Below are 22994 nucleotides of genomic sequence, written 5' to 3' on the forward strand. Positions count from 1 at the left end.
CACTGCAATAGGCTAAGACGCGTTAGGAAGGTATCTTTGGCGAGTCGGAACTGCATGATGATACAAGCAACTCATATTTGTTCGTGGTGTCGAGTATTCACTCAGAATGCGATTCTTTCCTTTCGCAGCCGTTACTTCTGGAATAGACTCATTCCCGGATTCTGGCTGAGGCGGTTGGAACGTGTTCGACCCCGCTAGTCCCGATCCGCTTAGTCATTTATCCGTGTCTCTATCAAGCTTCCGTCTTACTTGCACTCTCCCCTTCCATCACACCTTCTCTAGCACAGATTACACAAATTACCTAACGCATTGTCAAGTTGTACATTGATTTGCAAGAAGCACCATCACACGGCAGAAAACAGGTCACCAGTTGCTAGAAATACCGAACGATAAATGACAATCTAGCCTTTTCCCCGGCCTCGTCGTACTTCGCTCAAAGACTACACCGTGATTTCATGATATGGTAGTCCGTAGAGCTCATCACAAGGTCAAAACTGTAAGCCAGCTTCCTATGCAAGACCTCACTCTCTCAAATCTCGATGCATGCGCCGAAGCCCCATTTTGATGAACAAAACTTCTCATCTAGTTGCTCGAAATCAATGCAAATACTAATCGTACCTCACTGTGACTAGGGCTGTGATGCATGCAAGAAAAGACGCATAAAAGTAAGAGTTAGATACGGAAGTACAGGATGAAGAATTGCAGCTGATTGACCTGGAAGTGCGACGAAGGCCGACCGACCTGTCTGCATTGCACGAAACGAAATCTCGTCTGTAACTACAGACCCTCGGATACACTCAGGCGGCCAACAGCACTCATTGATGTACAAGTGTTTCGCCAAAGATCTTCATCTCCGTCCGCCGAATCATCGGATACCCTGGATGTGAATGAGCCAATTCTGAAAACCCTGAACCCACCTCATTCACCAAAACTCCTGCAAGCGCTTGTCTCTACTGGAGCACTTGAGGAATTCCCTCCTGATCAAAAAGCACACATTCAAAGCATAGTTGATCATTTTGAAGGTGTAGTGGCTGCAACTGTAGCCGTAACTCGAGATGGGCAGATAGCCTGGCTCAATGCTATACCAGTGCTGTGTACACAACATCGATTCGTCCTCTATGGCATGCTGGCATTATCTTCATTGCACCTATCTCATATTTCGGAAGCGGGAAGCACAGAAAAAGATGCTTACCATGTCACAGCCGTCGAACAAATGAGTAGAGGGATCTCGAAGTTTCAGTTGGCCCTCAAAAGCGTGAATGAAGAGAATGCTGATGCCTTGTTTGCATTTTCTGCAACCTTGGCTGCGTACACGATCGCAACTACTGGAGAAGCATACGATGAGCTCAAAGACACTCTCGCGGCAGCTACGTTACAGCAGAGTGCAAAGTCCCTCGATTGTCTGACCATGCCAATGGTACGGATGCTCCGTGCTCTAAGAGGCCAATTAGTCATATTGGTACCTTGTTGGTATCATCTACAACAAGGTATACTTTCCCCTTTGGCCAATCGAGATTGGTGGCCACCCGCAGTACCTGCAGATCCGATATCAGCAGAAGAGGACCGCAGGATCCAAAGTCTAGATAAAATGTGGATGCGGCCTGGTAGAGCTTATGAGTACTACTTTGACACCCTAAGAGCATCTTTGGGACACCTGCGAGAATGCTTCGCTTTGGTTTCTCAATTAACGCATGGGGAAATTGGCCGACATAAATCAATTATCGGAGACGCTGTCTTGTCTGACTACGGACGCTTCGACTACGGTGCCGTACTGATGTGGTCACACCACATTTCTCATGAATTCAGTACCCTATTAGAGCAACAGATTCCAGAAGCGTGGGTTATAGCCGCACACTGGGGTCTCTTGGCATATCGCGCGAGGTCAGCATGGTTGTCAAACACTTGGCCATCGGCTCTCATCACTGTTGCGGTGATTGTAGCAGGCAAGGAGTATCACGACTTTCTCGAATGGCCGGCTCGAGAAGTTGACATCGACTTGGCTAACATGCGTTGACCTCAAGTGTGTGGAATCGTAGGTAGACCAGGCTACTTCAACTACACCCTAAATATCTTTGAGGAATACGTTCCTGGTTTCACTTTCCGATCACGACCCTGGCAGAATGCATCCCTTTTACAGCTATGTTTCAAGCTGCGATATTATGGTATTCATTATATGCAGAGTTATCTATTCCAACCAAGTAAAGATGGCCTTTCCATGACCAGTTGTATCCACGAAACGCCAATAACCCTTAACATGTCCAACCAGACCGCACTTCCAGTGTATCTTGCTCCTCGAAAACAGCAAATTCTCCTTGGGATTGCTTAATATGTACCAGTAGAATACGGCGCGACATCGATAGCCTCGTTCAGGTTTCGATACAATTCGCTCAGGCTTCCGAGTACGGCGAGGCCCTTGGGGGATCGTCAGTCGTCGTCGAGACAATCCGAAATCGAATAGGCTAACATAACTCACCCCCTGTTTACTGGTGGTCTCGGATGCTTGAAGTGACTTCTCCTGCCTTCATGCATAAGTCCTTCCAGATTCCTGTCACGAACTTCCCGCATATATGACTCTTGCTCTACTGAGCGTACCATATGTGCCCGGTCCTCAACTCGCACGCCGTACATTCGATGCACTCCTGCTCCGCAAGTGACCATAAGCGCGGCGCCGAGCATAACACACAGAACGATCAGGGCTGGATGGATGGCGAACCCCATGTTGTCGTCTCGCTTGAGAAGAGTCATGATTGCGGGCATCTTGAGTATGGTTGGATGGGGTCTCCAATTGTGGGGTCGGGTTGATGGAATAGGCTCGATGCTATTATGTTGAGAATAGTCGGACGAGGGGGGTGGTCTTTCAGAAGAGCACAAAGCAGTGACACAAGGCGTAAGGTCAGGTCTCTGCGTTTGATGATCTAGGTGGGCCGTGGCGTATGAATGAAGCAGATAGATTTGTATGAGCCGGAGGCAAGTTGGTCTTATGTTTATCTCCGCGATGGAGTGGTTAGAGAGCGTAATGAGGGCAGCGGTGGGAAAATTCGTCTGTTGTATCGAAAAGGAACGCAGAAATGCAGAGAGGTCAAATACAATCACAAATCTCACCTCAGGAGCCTGCTTTCTACTTTATACCCCATCTACCTTTTCTCTTCCTGCCTCACCCAACCAAACACCATTCACGCTAAGCAGGATGATGGGTACAGACAAGTCACGTGAAATCCTCGTACATTTCCTCTTTGGGGAAGCTGGGTGGGTCTACCTCTCGTTCAATTCTCATTCTGATTCGTCCTCGTTTAACAACGAAAATGCCAAGGAAGTCAGCCACACTAACTGGCTGTATTCGGCAAGCTCTGTTGGGGGGATGCTCCTTCACACATGGCTATTTCAGGAACCGGTCAGAGCCGGACGGCGGGCTAACTTTTAAACGTGCTTGTCGTCAAATCGTCCGATTACCATATCAGTTGCAGTGACTTTGGTGGGTTCGCTCCACGTATCCGCTGCAATCGAAGTCCCTGTCACCACGGTGTGGGTATAGATGGTGAAGCACATTTGGCCTTTAACAGGTCTGGAAGTACGAAAGCGCACTGCATGGAGTTTTCCGTGTAGTACTCCGCAAATCAGATCAGAAATCATTCGGCCGTATGATATGTTCGTCTTGATCTTATCACACATGGCAATCACAAGCTTGTCAGGAACACTTTGTTTTGATTACGGCCCCCCGTTGACTCGCTTAAGTTCCTCCCGGTAAGGCAAACCAATTCCCCAAATCAGGCGTTGGGCAATACTCAGAGATGAACATTGCAAATGGGGGTGGCGCATGCTTCACTGCATGGATGGCTACGTGAGCGACATTTGGGGACGATTTACGATCGGGATGTAAGGCTGTGGGCGCGCTGTTGGGGGTGCTATGGCGGCAGCGGTACTGTCACAACAGCGAAGACCAGGCCTAGAATCGTACTGAATCTACAGGGTATTTCGTACTCGCATTGAAGGACATCCTAATAACGTCATATGTGACATGCACTGGGGTACTCAATGAAGTACATGACCTGTTGTAGATCAAGATCGGATATGGAGTGGGGACGTCGAAGTCGCATTTAGTAACTGTGCATACTGATCGGCACGAAAGAAGCCACTGCTGTGGAAATCCTGGTATGTCCACTGGAGAATGTTTGCTGCATTCTGCTTCTGCATGCTTGATGCATCTGACTGGGAAGATGTGAGCGGGGAACTATGCTGTACCAACAACGAAACGGAAGAGTGAAGAAGATAGAGACCATCTATCGTCGCTCGTCGAATTGTCGGTGAAAGGTGCATCGGGCTGTCCCATGGTAAGCTTTGCGTACTCATCCAATAGTCATGTGCGTGGTCGTTACTATCCTACAAAGCTTGACATCGGACCTGGAGGAATCGATCCAAAGCGTGGCCAACTCATAGGAGACAGAGTTTTCTTTGTTCTTGCGGCCAAAGCTGAAACTTCTCATGCGCCTATCCGTCGCCGGCAATAGTATCATACGTAGAAAGCTCCTGAGACTTTCAACGTGCGTCTTGAAGATATTCTGGGATCGCAGGCAGGCCTATCGATCGACAAGGCCATTGACTTAGTGATCACCACCTGTACCGAAGTTGAGATACCAACACGACGGTACTCCCACCCCCACAAAACGAAAGCAAGCTTGAAGTCTCGTACGATTCCAAGTAACTGGGATCCTATTGCAACCTCACCATCAAGTTAGGTGGGTTATACAGAACCAAAATTCGCAACATCTTCTTGATGACCATTGACGTACTCCAACCGACCACAACAACAAACTACCATTCTAACAGTCTCCAAGAATTTGTCAAAAGTCACAAGGTCGCAATGTAGCTGGAGGGTAGCTAGAGGCCCATAATGTTACACGTGAACTAATCTAAACCGGGTTAGATTGTTCCACAAACGGCCTCTTAGCTTTCACTCTGCCTCAACCTCATCGTTCCACAGCTTTTTCCTTTTGCTACTACTGCAGCGCACGACCCTTTCATCTCCTCTTTGAACTTAGCATGAACGAAGATGTGATGTATAGCTGTTTGATCGATGGGCTTTCACGCGGATCTCCATCAGTCACGGCGAGCACACAGTTGGTATGAGGCCGTAATAGTTCATTTGTTTTATGGCTCCATACGATACAAGACGGGCCCAAGAATATTAGCTTACAAGAATATCCGCAGACCAATAAAAATTATCACAAGTGTGAACATATTCCTTAACGACAAAACCATGTGGGGACCGACACCAAACAAAACCGAAAACTAGTTTATACAGGGATTCATGGCAGCTCACAGCGCAGTCGACTCCTCTCCACATCCATGTTTGGACCGTAGCTTCTCAATCAATTTGACATCACCTGCGACGATCTCCTCCACCTCCCTGAGTGACATCTTCCTGTTCCGGCCATCCTTCTTCCCAGGACGTCGGATGTGTGTGTCGTAGTGGGCCTGGCAGTTGTCGTTGCGGCCAAAGCCCTTAAAGCAAATCTTGCAGTGATGATTGAGCTTGCCAGAGTGTGTCTCAGCGTGCCTCTTGAGGTGTTCGGGGCGCTTGAACCTTCGCCTGCAAGGTATGCCATCGGACCGGTAGAGCTCACACTCGTGGATGGTCCTGGTAGGACCGCCGATTGGGTAGCACTTGCCGTCTTTCTCTTTCTTGAAGGGCTCGACGCTGCAGAATATCTCGGTTCCATCCAGCTCCATTCGGTACTGGTGGTTTTTGGGAGCCTTGGCCCGCTTCTTGACTGCTGCCATGGATCGACGGTCCTTCTTGACGCTCTTCCCCCCTGTAGGGGAGACGTACATGCGATGACTTGATCGAGACTGTCCCTCATCGTTGTCGGAATCATCCTTCAACGAGCCGGAAGTCTCTCTCTTGAAAGAGACTTCCTGTGGGGAGGGTGGGAAAGTCTGGCTAGAGGTATCGAACGATGTGGCGCTGTCAAGCCCATCCGAATTCACCAGAACGTAGTCCTGCATCATGACGTCTGATGGTGCCATGGTCTCTGCTACCATCGGCTGAGGCTGAGGCTCCTCAGGAATGGCCGTGTTCCAGAGACTTGGGACCGTCTCGATTGCTCCTAGATCGAGCTGGGGGTAACGTCGATTCTGTCGGCCAAGTGGCTGCCTGAATCGGCTGAGTTCAGGGGTGACCATTGGCGACATGTTGTCCCAAGCAGCGCTGGATGTTGGCACTGTCAGGTCGGACATGTTGTTTTCGCCGTCGTAAGTCTGCAAAGACAGCCCGAAGTCTCTCGGAGCTGGAAGAAGCTCCTGAGAATCGAATGGCATCTGATGGACAGACACTGGTTCGTTGACTTGAACCATCATCCAGGGCTCATAGGGGTGCTCGGGAACCTTTTCGTTTGCATGCAAAGCGGCAGCATGCATGGGCTGATGATGAAAGTCATGGCTCATATCGTAAGACATGACATCGACGAATCCATGGTCTGTGGGAGTTGCTGGGACAGAGTATTCTGGTGAATAGCTCTGGCAGTACGAAGACTGCGAAGACGCGACTGAATCCCTGCGGCCATCGAATTGCGAGGGCGGCGTCAAGAAACCTGCTGCTAGGGACGACTGGTAAGCGTCGTTGGTTGGGTCTTGACGATAGTTGGAAGACATCATAGGAACAATCGGCTCAGCATTCGTAACGACTATTGGCAGTGTTAGTCGACGACCTTGACTGTCAAAAGCGGCTGACTGTTTACGTCTATGAAAAATGGAAAGAGTGTGTCGGCAAGGCTTCCACTTACCAAAGCCTCTGAAAGAAATAACAAGAAGGGCTGAAATGCAAAGTCGATATGAAGATTGGAATCTAGGTGGATGATGCACGGAGGGTAGAAAGGGGTCGAGGCTTGTGCTTTTGAATCAGGGTCTGCGGGCTATCGGAAAAGCACCTTAAGCCTCAAGGTGGGAATGACATGCAGAAGCATTACACTAACGTACCTCTGTGAAACATGTTCAAAATGTCCAAATGGGATGGCGCGGTCGCGAACGCGACAGAGGCAGGGCGTTGGAATGGTACAGAATTCGCGCTCTTCCGAGAGTTCTACGGCCAACCGAACAGGTGGATCTCAACGGTGGTTTGAATCAAGGGAAGATTAAGCGAATCAACGACGATCTGGATTGTGGACGACTGCAAGGGCAGGAAATCTCTCCACCGGGGATGAGCAACTGCAAAGGGCTTTGAAGGTGAAAAGATGGAGAAGTTGAGAAGAGGTACACAGGGACCTTGCGGCAGATTAAAGGTCGTGGGAAGACTTGATGGGCATAACGGTCTTGAACATAGATACACAGATCCATGGCCTTGCAGAAAGCCAAGTCGAGCCAGAGTAACGGGAATCGATGGAGGGGGGGTCTGATCTGAAGCTCATCGGTCTGATGCGCACTGTAACGTCAGCCATCACAGGCGCCTCCACTCTTTGGAATGATACCTCAAGTCTACGGTGGGGTCAACGCCATCACCCGCAGCCACTGCCTAAGACCCACTTGCCATTCTTACCAGATTCAAGCATTTGTCTTCCTCCGTAGGTGATATAGTCCCCCAGCCTCTACGGACCTGCATATGCATCGACGGGTGCAGTTGCACTTGTCCAAGCCAATGTGTGTGCACCTTTTTGAGTCTGCTACTCAATCGGTTTAGATCACTTTCATGGAGTACGGAGTACTGGCCGCAAGAATGTAAAAGTTGAGTGAACCTATCGCGGATGAGCCGGTGGATCATGGCCAAGCTGTTGTACGCGCTCTGACTGCCACCGAGCTGCATGACCGACCTTGCAAACCGTTGGTTGTTTGCTGAAGAGAAACTGCTATTGGAAATAAAGACTAAACTACAATGGAACATGCCGTAGAGCGGAATCTCAAGTTTTGGACAGAGTAGGTTGGACTACAACCCACCTGGACGGGCACCAATATCGATTGTCCAACACTCCATCTCACCACAAAAAATCAGTATGTCATCTAATATCTTGTATCCCCATGGACTTGATAGAACCACTCTGACGAGGCATCTGATCACAGTTATTTGTTTATGGGCCCCGGGGTCATCATTACAAAACTGGAACAGAGGGTTACACAGCGCCGGAGTTGTATTTGCCTAGTGTACTAGGATCATCGAGATCAGAGCAAGAAATTCTCCGTCAAAATAAGCCGCCATCTTGAATCGTCTGATTGGGTTTACCCTGTTGTTGACGTTTGGTGTACAGGGAATGGGGGCGATCAGAAGTAATGGAATGAACGATATGCATGCATGTCCACCACTCAGATCTGCGATGTCGGTGCCTCGCGGCCGTCCAGCCATACACAGTACACGCAATGAGAGAGATGCTAGCCACCCAGCTCTCTCATGGTCTCATGTCAGCCTGCTAAAGATACGAAGTTCGCGGGCTAGGTACTGTTTCTGTGCACCTTCGAGCTCCGATCCGCCCCCGACCAGCCACAATATACCAAGAGGGGCGCGACCGGCATAGGTGATAAACGGTTCCGTGTCGCCATAAATGTGTCCATTATCTCTCGCACACAAATCAATCGCGATAAAGCGGGTACCCGGTGTCAATGTGTGAGGTTGACCGTTTCAGCAGACGCTGCCTTGGGTTCCTGGGCAGGCCAACGGTTGGAGATGCGCGCCAGACGCGGTGGATACCTCTCTGGTTGGACGTCAAGATATTGCCTTGGTACTACATGAGACGCGACCGCAACAGTGCTGGCCAAATTCGATCGTCGAGCTGGAAGCCTAGCACCGCCAGGATGACTTGCATCAAGGTCACAGGACATTGGACGACGAGAAACCGCTATACTCCAGCTAGAGTAGCGAAACGCATTATACTTTGACAAGTTTGACTACGAGCTGCGCCAGGCAAATAGCAATGATATTTGTGCTACCACACTCTGGCCAAAGTAGGAGGGCTTGCACGAACTGAACAGTCTTCAGACAAGTACTGCCGATACTGCCGAATTTTTGGGCTCTACCAGGCTACGTGTATACTTTTTTTCGCCTGCAGGAATAGATTCTGCGGGCGTCAACGGATTCATTCGAACCGTTACGCTTAAAGTTGGCACTGCGATCTCTGAATGCCAAACAACATGTGGCGACAGTGGTATCTGTCAGAGTGTGTTTAGTCAAAGAGTAGCATGCTGGTTACTGGTTTTCTTGCCACCTGTGTCTTCATTCTTGCGTGGAGAGAAGTGGAACTATCTCACTGCCTACAATTCACACTGCCGTACGGAAGGTATGAGATGATGACATGGGCTTTGAACAGGCCAAACTACTCCGTACCGACCTTCCACACCGTTCTCTGTATCCCATCAGAGATAATTACACACACCTGTCAGGGCTCCACACTCAACGCTTTCCAACGCGTTCAGTGCGCGCCGTTGAGAAAGGGGTGTACGGACTTCCTTCAACGGCCTTTTGCCTCGCGCGAACGCTGGAATGAAAGCCCACACGCGGATGAAAGTGACTGGCTGATAGCCACGAGCGCTCGTTTAATATCCTTCATTCTCAAGTCCATGTGAAAGCGTGGTTGACAGCTCATTTCTTAGCGATGATTGCCATGCACTTGATTGTGTTGCTAGTCTTACTGATCCAACCTCCGAATATATCATTAATTATAGCTGCCAGCTTCTTCGCCGGTACGCCGTTATCTGCCGGGTACATGGAAGACCCCCCATCGGCATGATAGAATCGTAGGAAACGGAAACGGCAAAGGCAGAAATCGTTCGTTTGTGGTGGCAGGGTAAAATGAAAGCTCGACTTCCACAACTGCCTCTTGAGGCGTACAAAAGGCCTGCAGCTGCAGTTACTGGACTCAGCAAGGGCAAAAAGGTGAACCGTGAGGCGCGTCCTGGCTGGACATACGCACGCAGACGCTCATTGCCTGAACTAGACTCCTATGCAACGTCTTGAAAGGCGAGAGCGTTGACCCGGATACTTCAACTGGGCAGCAAACTGATTCGGCAGATACAGAGCCTGGATGCATGTCCTGTAGCTTCTGATCACAACAGCGATCCCCGCCTTGACAACTGTTCAGAGTGTTGTCAGTGCTCAAACTTTGGCTTGCATCGCCCCGCTCAGTACCTGCGTAGGTGCACCCAGACCAACTTGAGGCAAGAATTTCATGATGGCAAAAGATGTGGGTGACGAAGGCATGATCTAGGCCGAGATAAATTCAAGTGCTTTGTGCCGCATTCCGTTTCCCATTGGAGACAAGTACCAAACCTTGGTGGATATTGTACTTCCATGAAGCTCTATCGGCAGTCGCCTAGTACCATTCTACAAGGACTAAGTCACTGATGATGGCCGATAGAAGTGGACTTCAAGACAATCGAACCATAACGATGATCTCCAAGAGAAAATATGTTGGCCGGCCCTACGCACTGTTCGACATCCTATCAATCAGGTCGGTTTCAGTGGGGAACTGATGCCCTGATTTGGAGACATGGAAATTCAAGCTGACTTGGTGTGTGATACTACTGAGACTTGTCGCTGTCCCTTTAGAAAAGAAGTAAAATGAACGAATCATGATCAATAACGGTAGACTTTCTGTGGGCTAGTCGCTGTTTCTCTCCCCTACACTGCAGAGACCAGGCTCATTAATGCATTATCAGCCCTGGGATTCGCTGACCATTCGGGGCAGTATGGCAATGCTGATGTTCTCCAAGCTTCATCCACACACACACACCACCCAGCTGAGAAACCAAAAATCCCCACGCTTCCTTCCACCCCCCATCCACAGTGGCACCATCATGGCATATATTCGTGCACCCCAAGAAGAACAACTACCAGCAGTCTCTTATCTTCGCATCACTTGAGATTGGATTGAACTTCCTCATGGAAGACATAGTTAGTATGCAACTGCATGTGTTGGCTCACTCGAGTTCACCTCCCCCACCGAATGTAACACGAGACCATAACATGAGCGGCAGGTGATGATTTCCAGATTCATGTGCATCCGCATCAAAAGAATCCTACGCTGCAATCACAGAGCTTACACGAGATCCCAGATGCTGGAAAACGATGGATCGAAGATCTGCGCTCGTTTCTTCTTGGATCATTGCAACTCATCCTCGACGCACCCCATCCACTTTCGGTGTCTCTCATCCAATTCGAGGCGGCGCAGATGTCTTATTAGCTAGCTAGCAACGGCTGAGGAGCTCCAACGCCTCGGAGCCCCCGGCGCTTAGTAGAGAGTAGTTGCGATGTCTCGATGTTCAAAATATGTAGACGATGTGATTCGACAGTGATTCATTCCCTTTTTCCCACGCTTTCTAGTGCGTGTCTGGATTGAAGCCACTCGTATCGGTAAAAGACATCTCATGGATATTCTTCGAGCCACGATTGTCACGAACGCGACGTTACTTTCACATCTGCTTATGCTACGACATTCCCTTACTACATGTCGTACCTTTCTTACTTATTCCACTTTTGGCTGGTTTACTCACGAATTGGTCTAGCTGAGTGGTTTTGGACTTCGGACTCGGTTTGAAAACAGTCTTACCCAATGTAACTCCGAAGCTTTGGAGCTCGCTCAGATGTTTTTGCCATTCTACACCAAGGTTTCTCGGCTTTGGGTTTATGAGAGAGACGTTAGTTCGACGGTTCATTGCGTACCTCAGGCTGCCTCTAATATCTTTCTTCGTTGCTTGTGAATTCGAATTTCCCGCATGCTATAGTCCGTTCGTGATGATTTCTGCTATACAAAGCGAGCCCAGCCGAGTCCCCACGGTGGAACAGTTTTACAAGGTGTCTCACGATAGACAAGTAATTACAAAAGCACACGAGAGAAGGTAATAACGAAAGTGCACGAGAGAAAGGCAATAGTGAGAGTCCACGATAGGAAGATAACAAGTAACAAAAAAGAGAGAATAATCATTCAATGTATGTGTCGACTGACCAGGTTCAATTCCTCAGATTTGTCGTGATGAGCAGCTTTGACGAGTCGAATGATGGCCTTCGGCCTATATGGACCATGTCTCCATGTCAAGAACTTGTAGTTCGCACGAGTTGGTCAACTTTCTCGAGTGCAAGCTCCATGGTAATAGGGACGGGGTCGGAAGGCGTATGCTGGAGGTATATTTCTGGAGGTATATTTCTGGCGGCATAATTCTGGCGGCATAATGCTGGGGCATAGTGCTGGAAAATTTTGTACTGGAAAATGTTGTATTGGAAAGTATCGTGTTCTACTTGGGAAGGGTGCGGAAGATCCGTTTCTGATATAGGAAGTCTCGAAATCCGTGTAAAGCTGTCCTAAATACTGCACAGGCAGCAGTCATAGCAGTTCATCTAGCGGTCAATCAGCAAGCAATTCAACGTACCCGAATCTCGATCAGTCACTTACCGCTGAGTTTGAGTACATGTGCATTCTATGCAGACCCTGTGATCGCAGTCTCCATCTCCACTCGGAGGCCCGCAGCATCCGTCCATACAATTTTTGGAATAGCCGCATTGGCAACATGTCCAGCCGTTTCTCATTAGATCTGCGAGTTTACACGCGCAGTTCTCGAACATGATATTGTCTGCAGCTGTCGTTGCTGACCTGGTGCCCTTTCCGGGTTTGCACATGATCGGGTTTCCGGTAATTGTGCTGATCTGATGCTTCGAACAGTAGGTTATATGACTGGGTTCATCGTGTCCCTATTTGTATAATTTGTGGTACTTATGACACATGTTGCTGAATAGAGTTGTGGGGATGCAAGAGAGCCTCTTCGACAATGCTAGAGACCAGTTGCTATGGGTGACTGAATGATGGAGGAGGAAAGAAGAGAAAATGAACAGCAGTGAGGTGCTAAATACAGGCTGTTTGCACGCAACACTAGGCTTCACTTTTTCTTTGACGTCACGAAAGCAGTACCCTCTTCACGAGGTTGGAAGGCTCAAACGAAGTTCGGATTTCCGTTTGAATTTTCGTTTGACACCACAAACGCGCCGCTCTCACCACAATGTTGGGAGATTGGGCCAAAGATCGGTGATTGAATGATCTTTGATACTCAGTGGCAAATCTTCAGCAAGTGCAGATTTAGGAGCACCAGCGCGTGATGGGCAATTCTGATAAGACTTTCCTGCGAAATATTGGCTACGTAATTGAATAATCGGGACCCAAACCAGTCCAGAAAGGTGACGAGACAGGAGGCATGGCTTCTTTACTGTGGACGGCACTACAAAGGAAAGAATCATCTGCACGCAATGGAATTTAAGCGCAGTGGATACCTTTAGAATTGATTTGAGCAGTTCGAAGTCTCCTTCGACTAAGATAGTATGAGAGAACTAGTATACAATTGGGTGCCTCAGTAGTAAAGAGGCCGAGTTGGACCTTGGCATTGCAGTTTTTGCTGGATGAACATAGCGTCCTTTTCATGACATTCAGCAGGGCAAGAAGATTACTGAATCTCGTTGTGTGTCGTGGTTTCTGGCGACGCCTTTTCGACAGCAGAAGATTGAATGTATGCTACAATCTTCGCTAGTCCCTGTAAGTCTCCTTTCACTGTTCCAGCCAATGTTTCCTCCATTTCCTCCTCCACCCACCCTTCATGTCCGCCTCCGAACTCAATTAGCCAAGCATCGTTATTCACATCGATCATAACATTATCGGGCTTTGCATTCCCCCATGTGATACCAGCGTCGTGTAAATCTTGAAGTGTGTCTGTAATCTGGCTTATCCACCGCTCTCGGAGATCCGTTGGTGCTTCCTCGACTGCCATATCATATCTTAAGTTCACGCTGACACTGTCAATGTGTGAGAACAATAGCCCGTAGACGAGGCCGGCGTCATCTTGCACGATGCCGTAGAGTTGGGGGATGCGTAAGTGGTCCAGCCCGGCGTCTCGTATGCTTGCGTATTTGGTGAGCTCGTACTCTACGGTCCTGTGGGGTGCTAGATGGTGGAATCTGAAAAAATAGCGGCGAGGTATATCGCCGTCGATAAAGGCCCTTCTTGGATCGCAAGAGTGCATGTGGTCAATTCCGTTGCCGTATCGAATGTGTTTTGGGTGGATTGACGACCATGGTGAGCAAAGCTCTTGTGGTAGTTTAACACCAAAGGGAAGTCGGTCAGATTGCTTTTCCTCACTCTGAGGAACAGGCACAAGCTTTCCGTCAACAGACCGCAATGTATAAAATATTATCTCTGGGAAGAGATATTGCTGAAGCGTGTATTTCTCATTTGCCGGAAGAAGTGGAACGCCACGGAATATTGGCTCGAAAGGCTCCAGCACCCACTCATTGAAATCTTTCCAAGCCTCGGGATCCTCTATCTCGTCGTCTTGAATACGTTCGAGATAGTTTAGATATTTCTCCTTGACTGAAAGCGAGTTATCGAAGTTTTCAGCGGTTGATTGGATGAGGAAGCATTTCCATGGCACCGAACTGTAAACTCGGCGTCGGTTTCGGTGAAGTGCCAGCACTCGACTACGAAATATGGCTGTACACGCATATCTGGCAGCTCGGACAATGCGTCCAGAAATTGAAGAAGGCTGTACACAAGAAAGCTGCAGAGTTGTTTGAGAGGGTAGGATGGGTCGTACTTGGGGAAGTTGGTCAACAGTTTGAGAGGTTAGAAGAGTATTTGTACTCGTGCTTGTCTTGTGTTTGTCTTCCCTCACCAAAGAGCGGCCAGAGCATCGCCTACCAGTAAGAGAGCGTCTGGGGAACCGTGCGGCGAGAATCAGCCAATCAGCGGGCGGACCATCATACAGTCACTTTCTCTCACTTGACTTGTTGAGACTCACTTGACTTTTTTAAGTTGCGTTGTACTATCACCTGTGAATTACTACAATCTTAGCATGTCACAAGGGCCTTTGCGAGTCTGCCTAAAGGCGGTATTCACAGAATTCCAGATCAGAGTGGGGGTGTTTGATGTTGACATTTGAATCCCGCGTGATAAACAAACGCATGGTACATCGAGAATTCCCCCGAATTGGGTCATCTTAGTATGCATATACAGATGCAAAAAATAATTCTCAAAAATCCCCATGTGCTAACATCTATTGACAACTGATCTAGTCGTCATATCGATTGCAGATCAGAATCTTAGACATTAAATCAACAATTGACGACCCATAAAAACATTGACACTTAGCGGGGGACAAGCAAAAGGTGCTCATCCTCTCCGTCCATAACGAATGACGTCCCCCCATGGTTGTCTTCCTGGGTATTCAGTTATTCATTCACTGAGAGGCCCATGAATACAAACCGTTTGTCTTCCTGATTATACAACTAATTCACTTCCACTTGCTCACGTAGACCTTCGTAAAGCTGGCTGATGCCCAGTGTCCGATGTTGTACCGGAACTCCCCGTCCACCTCATCGCAAATTTCCGTCTTCGAAGATAAAGCTTGGCCGACATCGAATGACCTCAAGATATGCGTCGTGCAAAACAAGGATGCTGAACATGCAGATGGGAGGGCTTTGCGGGATCATTGATAAACATGACATGGTTACGTGCGTTTTAGATTCATGAATCGGTGTTCTATTTGAGGTAAAACACGAAGTTTACCTTGTGTCTTGTGGTTTCATCCCTTCGATGATGTCGAGGAGGAGCGTATATACAACCCTGATCAGCTACTCTATTTACAATAATTTTCCCTAGTAAGTAAAACGAACGTTTATGAACGTATGGCCTCCGAGAGTGACGCATCAACGTCACCTTTTGAACTCCAAACCAACAAATGCAACCAGATAATGCAAGAAAATGTGAAGACCCAGGAACCTCGCAAATGCAGAAAGAATGACGGTCAAATGAAGACCTTGAGACGCAAAGGTTAGGAATATAGAAGAAAAGTCTATAGTGCGGAGAAAGGCATGATCGTGGCTGGCGTTGGCATCGTCATTAAATGCTCTGACGGTTCAGCTTTAGTTGGCCGTTGGAGGGAGTGTTCGGGCTTCCATCTCCGCTTCGGTCGGATTCTTCCTTCGGAGTTTCTAGGTGGGAGCGTTTGAGAGCCAGCTCGAGTTCCGCTGGGGTGAATGGTTCTCCTCGAGAAGAACCTGACCGACGTATGGCACCATCTTTAGTGGGAGGACGTGATCCTCCGGATCTATTTGAAAGGGTACGGTGTATAGAATGGGAGCGGCGGCCGTGGATGGAGGAGGATTTGCGAGGCCGGTCATTTGTAGGCGGTCGTGAAAGGCCAACTTGAACAGAGTCAGTAAATTGAATGCAGAGACTGGTTGCCATCGCCGAGAACTCACCATTAGTGACATCGCCCTCCTCCTCGCTACCCTCTCTAAGTAGACTTGGGTGATCTGTGTCTCCGGAAATGCTGCCTCCAAAGCCACTATCCACAGCAGAGTCATCCGCTCGTGAACTCGTCTTCCTGCCGCCGATGCTCCGTCTCCCTAGTGTAGTGTGGCTGTTCTTCCGACTGGGCATGCGACTTCCCATGGGCGAGTAAACACTGGGGTCACTCTTCCGTCGCCAAGAAGTCGCCCAATTGAAGGCTTCGAGATTCTTTTTGTGTATAGGGTCCACGGGCCTGCGGTATTTCATAGGAGGCATCTTCTCGCCTGGCTGATATACATTTGGGTCTGGCTTTGGTTTGTCCTTTTTAGAAGATCTTGAGGTGATTCTGCTAAGAGGACCGCCAGAGCCTTCATCTGAAGAGCCGCGAGTAAACGCTCGACGAAGTCGTGTACGGAGAGCCATTTCGAAGATGTCGGGAGAAGGCCGGGCGAGGTTGTGTCTGGATACTATGCACTCTCAAATGCAGTGAAGAATCGTGCAGGAAACTGAAAGTGAGGCAGGAGTGACAGCGGAGAAACGGCGGACGAGAGGACCGAGTGTGGAGGAGGTTGTGGGTCGGACGTGAGACTGGAGCGGCCTTTTCCCTGTACGGATGTGTTTCGTGCCAGCAATCGTGAATTCGCGGGGAGAGGACTTCTAGGAAACGCTCAGCGCTCCAGGATTAGAAGGACTGGGCAATAGAGCGGCCGATCTTGGTATTGCGGAATTGCTTGAAGTCGATTTATCGGTCGTCGCGTGTGTGTAGTAGTAGTTGATTAGGACAGTGGTAACGGGAACAGTTGCGCTCGTGCATCGGTTTCGCAGAAGACGGGGTTGGAATCATACAGTCGACATTTGGAAGAATAATTGGGGACTTGGGGCGCAAGGGGCAAAGGTCATTAAAGCCAGAATCGACTGAATGGCAGAATACGCACCGGACTTTAGGATGGATTAGTTAGGTAGTTGAGACTACTGAGGCAGCGCGAATAACGGCGCCAGGCCCATCGGTCCTCCCGGCGCTGGGCGGAGCCGAGGAGGAGCTAAGGACCATCTTCAAGAGCCTTGATAGGCCATTTGCCCTGGTAGAGACCTCAATGGTCAGGTAGCGATCATGGTCCGCTCAGAAATTCTCGCGCAAGGCGGCCAACAAAAATCGTAGGGCAGATACTAATTGTTCTGCTCGGAACGTCGTTCGGGTGCAACTTCTACGTACGAGTGCGAGGTTACAGAGGGAAGGTGGTAGATCGCATCTCGTTGTTGGGCAACACAATCCTTTCGACGGTCGGTCTGCATCATGCGCCGAGGGTCACGGCATTGCTTGGATTGTCAGTAACTAACAGATGTGTGTTCTGTACTCTGTACTCCCATCTCCTCAGACCAGAGGTCGGTAACGATGTGGTGTTGTACGAGTACGAGAGTGAAGAGTGAAGTCTCCATTTCAGAGCACCCACACTCTCGCGCTCACTCGGTCTTTGCTGGTGGCGTCCTTCAACATCGCGACAAATACGGATCTGGCTCGGCCGATTCCTCAACCTTCGCGTACGCACAGGCTACCCCCGGTTGGGCGGCGCTATTCGCTGATTGAATCGGACGGAGGACGGAGGATGGAGGAAAGGCAGCGAAGGAAGGGGGGGGTGCCCATCAAGCCCAGGGTGCTCCAGACAGACAGGGCAGGTCGTCGGTCATCGGTCGTTCATTACTCGCTGCTCCAAGAAGGGGGAGTGAACAGTTCTGGTAAGGCCTGGGGACTCCCTGGCTCAAGCCTCAAGGTTGTGTCCTGGGAAGATCGTCGGGCGGATATGGAGAAATGTCGTGTGCCATCACGTGACTTTTCGCTGTGGGGTTTCATCGCTCGGACCATCCACGATTGTAGTATCTCACGACGTCATCCTTTCCAGCCTCTCCCGCTCCCTTGCCCACGCCCCCTACACATCAATACATCATCTCTCGTCGCTGTCCACAATTCCACGCCTTCAATTGATTGCGTAGCCATTAGGACCTAATCCTGTTCCATCTCTGGCGATTGCTTCCTACCCTTGCAGGGACTCTCCCATCTTCAAGAGACTCCTTTAAGCTAGGCAATCGATCCCACCAACTTGGAGAACATGATCATAAACCGGGATTATGTCGATCAGCCAGCATAAACAGACAATTCGTGTGTTATTCTCTCCAAATCTAACGATCTTGTGGTGTTTATGAATAAATCTCTATTGAGTTGAAGAATAGTGTATCAAACAGATCGATCGCTGTGTGGGTTAAGCTTTACTATTTTGATGTTGGACGTGTCCCGCCATTGGTACGACTGGTGCTCCGCGTTTGCGCTCTCCTGCCGCTACTCATGTATGACCTCATGGCTGATGCTCCTGCTGCTTGCCCTTGTGCTCATGCTTGCGTTGGTTTGTGACAATCCTGCTAATGCCAACTGAATCTTCCATGTAATCAGTACTTTAATCCCTTGTCCTTACCGAGTACGATATTCCCCACCTAGCATTGACCGCTGTCCTCCTCTTCCCTGTGAACATCATCGACGCACCCTAGGGCGACATCATGCAGAAGCTTAAGAAGGTCCTTTCCCATGATCAAGGGAAGTCTGCAGATACGGCACAGGAGCCCACCTCATCCCGTCTTGATAGATCTGGTCCAACTGGAGAGGGCAGTCATTTCGCAGGTGTCAAATCGACCCAGTCTAGTAACGAAGCTCAGGTTGAACCAAACGAGTGAGTTTGCAATATGTGCCATCGAAGCTGATGCTGTTTATGCATCTGTCCACAATATGTTGCTCCAGGACTAACACACCAAGCAGATATCATCCCATTTATGATCAATTCACCGGTAGTAGCCCAGGACAATCTACGACTGAGAACACACAACAACCCTTGAACAGCTCAGAGCAGAAGCGATCTGAACCAGTCATGGCGAAATCAAAGGATATCCCTACTTCATCAACCTTAAGCCCGGCCACTACAACCTCTACGCAACGTGGAACTTTGACCGAGGGTGCCAGCACCGCGAGCATCAAATCTGGTGTGATGGGATTTCCACAGGACCGTGGAGGCCATGCTGCCTTAAGCCCCCGTAGCGATACTAGATCTATCGAAACCCCTACGCAGGGCTCGGTTGCCACCAACACAACAAACTCTGGGTATGTCCTTCGTATTCTGCATCTCGACAATCAAGACTGATCACATGACAGAGAGCCTAAAACGAGTTCGAACCTCGGCCAGGATATCGCCATTGGCGCAGGTACTGCTGGTGTAGCTCATCAACTCCATCGTCAGCCCGATCATGAGAATCTCCGAGACAGCTCGGAACAAGCTCGAGAGCGGGTCACTCCAGTAGGCAACGAGAGAACTGAAAAGAAGGATTTCGCTCAATCTTCTCAACCTTCAACCGGCGTTTCAGAACAGCCTTTTGAACGCTCGTTCCGACAAGAACCAGTAACTGACTCTGGCCGTTCATTTCCCCTTGCCGGAGGGGTTGTTTCCAGCAAAAGGGTTGATGACCCTACCCCCGTCCATAACACTGCTGCTTCCCAGCCCCACAACGCATCTACCAACGAAAGAGAACCTGGAACCAAAGAGAAAGCAGCCGACGTGCAGGATGGTCACGGCCGTGAAAAGCTAGCAGGAGCAGCAGCATTGGCAGCTAGCGCTGGCGCTGGCACTTATGCTTACCGTAATCGAACTGGCAAAGATGATCGTGAGATTGAGCAGGAGCGTACCAACCAGGGTCATGGAGCCCTTTCTGGAGTTACAGGGTCATCTTCAACATCTAATGAACGCACTGTGCAACCCTCTGAGCACCATTCCGACGCTGTTGCTGCTGCCGCCGCCGCATATAAAGGCAGCACTTCATCGACAGTTAAGTCTGAACACGATCACCTCGGTCACGGGCATAACTTTACTGGCGATCCCTGCATCAGCGAGAAGCAGCCTCACCCAAAGTCGTTCACTGATGGCCCCCATTTCACAGACACCGCAAACAGGTTAGATCCCCAGTTGGATCCTCATCTTCATATTCCTGGAGAGTTTCCAGAGACGCCTTTGGAGACACCCTCCGACCAGAAGACAGGAGCTGGAGGATACATTCCTGGGCCCGCTGGTAGGCACACCGAGTCACATTCGATCGAACCTTCTGTCGGTATCGCCGCAGGCAGCGGTCTCCCCTCTACGCAGCATCAAGAAACACCGGTTGCGGAACCTGTTACTCCAGAAAAGAACCAGCATCATTATGGACGTGACGCTGCAGTTGCCGGTGGCCTCGGAGCTGCAGGCTTGGGTACATATGCTGCTACCAAACATCACGACACCGTGCCAAAGGGTGGAAACACACAGGAGGCACTTGCTGAAGCAAGCCCCTATAGCTCGACAAAGATTGATCCCCGTGTCAACCCACATGCGCCAAAATTCGAGGAACAGCGATTTGACCCTACTGCTCGAAAGGAGCCATCTCCACACAGCGTGACTGCCCACACCGCCGCACCAAAGACGGAGACTTCTGCCCGTGAGCAACCTCAAGTCGAACAGTCAGAGAGCCATCACGGTCTTAATGAAGCCCTGGTCGGAGCTGGCGCTGGCGCTGCTACTGCGGGTGGACTTTTATACGCCAGCCAACGTGATGCCGACAAGCCAGAGACTGGCCCAGCATCCTCCACTATTGGCCCTCACAAGAGCAACGTCGCCAATGTCCTCGACCCAAGGGTTCAGCCCGATCCTGCTCTCCAGAAGCATCACCAGTCTGGATCCACGACCGAAGACCCAGCTTCCCACACCATTGGTCCCCACAAGAGCAATGTCGCCAACGTCTTGGATCCCCGTGTACAACCCGATCCCGCTAAGCAAAAAGCGACTGAGCCCACCGCCCAGCCTGCCACCGAGCAGCACCATTATGGTCGCGATGCAGCTTTGGCGGGAGGAGCCGGAGCAGCAGGCTATGGCGCATACGAAGCAGCCAAGAGCTATGGAGATCACCGTGGCACACAGGCTCCCGCGGCCATGAACGACCAACGCTACGACCCAACTGTGCCAGGAGCCCACGATCCCACGGCTCCAAGCTCCTACAACCCTAATGACCCCAACCAGTCCAAAGAACACCACTACGGCAGAGATGCTGCCATAGCTGGAGGACTCGGTGCCGCCGGAGCAGGCGCATATGCTGCAACAAGACACCATGATCAGGCTCCCCAGTCCCAGACATACCAACAAGGGTCCATCGCTCAGACTCAACAGCCTCCTGTCTCCCATGGCCAACAGCCTCCTCTGTCCCAAACAACCCAGCAACCTCCTCTGTCTCAATCCCAGCAACCAGAAGCCGGACACCAGCGCTACGACTCCGTTCAAGACCCCTACAAGCAGCAAGACCACGACAAGCGCAATGCCGCTCTCGGTACCGCCGGCGTAGCAGCAGCAGCCGGAGCAGGCGCCTACGCCTACTCCCAGCACGACGCCGAGAAGGCCGAAAAGGAGCGTCTTGCAGCGCAGCGCAAGGCCGAGGAAAAGGAACTCGCCCACCAGCGCAAGGCCGAAGAAAAAGAACTCGCTCACCAGCACAAGCAAGACCAGAAGGAGCTCGCACATAGACAAAAGGAGCAGGACAAGGCGTTCGAAAAGCAGCAGCGCGAGCTGGAGAAGCAGCAAACAAAGGACCAGAAAAAGCACGACAAGTTCGTCGCCGCGGAAGCCAAATCCCACCAAAAGGAGACAGAAAAGGAGCGCGAGCGACAACAACAGCTCGAGCAGCAACAACAACGCCCCGAAGACGAAGACGAACACAAGGAGAAAAAGCACCACCTCTTCGGCTTCCTCCACCGCGACAAGACCCGCAAGGAACGAAAGGGAACCAGCAGCGCGAGCTCCAGCCCCCGCAGCTCGCGGGACCTCACCACCGGCGCAGGCGCAGCAGGCGCATCCGGTCTCGCAGCCCACGAATACGCCCAGGACTCCGACACCAGCGAGGGCCGCAAGCACCGCAACAAGTTGCACAAAGACCCGCCCAAGGGCCATCCCGCCAGAGAGGCGCTGGAGCACCCTGAACAGTTCACTTCCTCGTAAGTCCTCACCACCTCCACCTCCCCTCCTTCCATCATTACCGATGTACGTACATTCATACTAACCCTACCACCTCCAGTGCACAGCAAGAAAAAGGCCTCGTAACAGAGCCCAACACCGGACTCCCCATGAACGTCGAGAAGTACGGCACCGACGGCGCGGGCGGCGTCGACGGAAGCAGGACTGTCGAGGGGTATAACTCCCCGCTGCGGTCTCATGGCCAGACGAACTAGGTTGTTACCCTCACAAAACGTCTCTTTCACCTTTAGTCACTTTTCTTTTCTACTTGTGTAGTAATGGATGGAGTGGGGATGGGGTAGAATGAAAGAACGATGGCGGTGGGTGTGGGGTACGGATTTATGATGGGTGGATTTTGTGACGAATCTTCTTTTGTTGGTTTTTCGGGTTTTATGGAAATTGCGTTTGAGCTTGGGTCATGAAGGTATAGTATGACACCGTACGGTGTGATGTGCTAGGGTGTAGGAAACGAGTATGACTACCTATGTATGTAATGTTTTATGAAATAAGTAATATGATAATGGACTGTTAGTATGAAATATATCTTGAACCAGTCGAGAATTTGCTATTATATGATGTAATTACCGGTTGCAGTGTTTGCTGGGATTGCATTTTTTTATCTCAATCTGTAAAGGGTTCGTTCTCTAGTTTTGTTTCGTGTTTTCATATTTTTTTTCCATTGTATGCT

The 22994-nt window shown here is 50.2% G+C and overlaps 6 protein-coding genes across 6 annotated transcripts; 2 read left to right on the forward strand and 4 right to left on the reverse strand.

The window, feature by feature from the left end:
- Positions 1 to 268: 268 nt before the first annotated feature.
- On the forward strand, positions 269 to 2348 carry BU24DRAFT_427075 (uncharacterized protein). Its single transcript, XM_033529133.1, has 3 exons — positions 269 to 496; positions 633 to 665; positions 722 to 2348. The coding sequence occupies exons 1-3, from the start codon at positions 461 to 463 to the stop codon at positions 2012 to 2014; spliced, it is 1362 nt and encodes a 453-aa protein (XP_033379218.1). The 5' UTR covers positions 269 to 460; the 3' UTR covers positions 2015 to 2348.
- Positions 2183 to 3102, reverse strand: BU24DRAFT_427077 (uncharacterized protein). The gene has a single exon (XM_033529134.1). It carries the CDS (start codon positions 2716 to 2718, stop codon positions 2470 to 2472), a length of 249 nt encoding a protein of 82 aa, XP_033379219.1. The 5' UTR covers positions 2719 to 3102; the 3' UTR covers positions 2183 to 2469.
- A 2211-nt stretch (positions 3103 to 5313) lies between these two features.
- BU24DRAFT_355592 (uncharacterized protein) lies at positions 5314 to 5727 on the reverse strand (the record flags this gene model as incomplete). Its single annotated transcript, XM_033523863.1, has 1 exon — positions 5314 to 5727. The coding sequence occupies one exon, from the start codon at positions 5725 to 5727 to the stop codon at positions 5314 to 5316; it is 414 nt and encodes a 137-aa protein (XP_033379220.1).
- Positions 5728 to 13247: 7520 nt separating this feature from the next.
- On the reverse strand, positions 13248 to 14641 carry BU24DRAFT_454425 (uncharacterized protein; the record flags this gene model as incomplete). The annotated part of the gene is made up of 2 exons (XM_033531316.1): positions 13248 to 14441; positions 14623 to 14641. 2 exons carry the CDS (start codon positions 14639 to 14641, stop codon positions 13402 to 13404), a joined length of 1059 nt encoding a protein of 352 aa, XP_033379221.1. The 3' UTR covers positions 13248 to 13401.
- A 1207-nt stretch (positions 14642 to 15848) lies between these two features.
- BU24DRAFT_466642 (uncharacterized protein) lies at positions 15849 to 16664 on the reverse strand (the record flags this gene model as incomplete). The annotated part of the gene is made up of 2 exons (XM_033532383.1): positions 15849 to 16153; positions 16211 to 16664. 2 exons carry the CDS (start codon positions 16662 to 16664, stop codon positions 15849 to 15851), a joined length of 759 nt encoding a protein of 252 aa, XP_033379222.1.
- A 1914-nt stretch (positions 16665 to 18578) lies between these two features.
- On the forward strand, positions 18579 to 22846 carry BU24DRAFT_496060 (uncharacterized protein). Its single transcript, XM_033534173.1, has 4 exons — positions 18579 to 18958; positions 19045 to 19383; positions 19435 to 22287; positions 22368 to 22846. Exons 1-4 carry the CDS (start codon positions 18789 to 18791, stop codon positions 22519 to 22521), a joined length of 3516 nt encoding a protein of 1171 aa, XP_033379223.1. The 5' UTR covers positions 18579 to 18788; the 3' UTR covers positions 22522 to 22846.
- The last annotated feature ends 148 nt before the right edge of the window (positions 22847 to 22994 follow it).

Source organism: Aaosphaeria arxii, assembly GCF_010015735.1.
Source record: "Aaosphaeria arxii CBS 175.79 unplaced genomic scaffold BU24scaffold_10, whole genome shotgun sequence".
Taxonomy (NCBI): Eukaryota; Fungi; Ascomycota; class Dothideomycetes; order Pleosporales; genus Aaosphaeria; species Aaosphaeria arxii.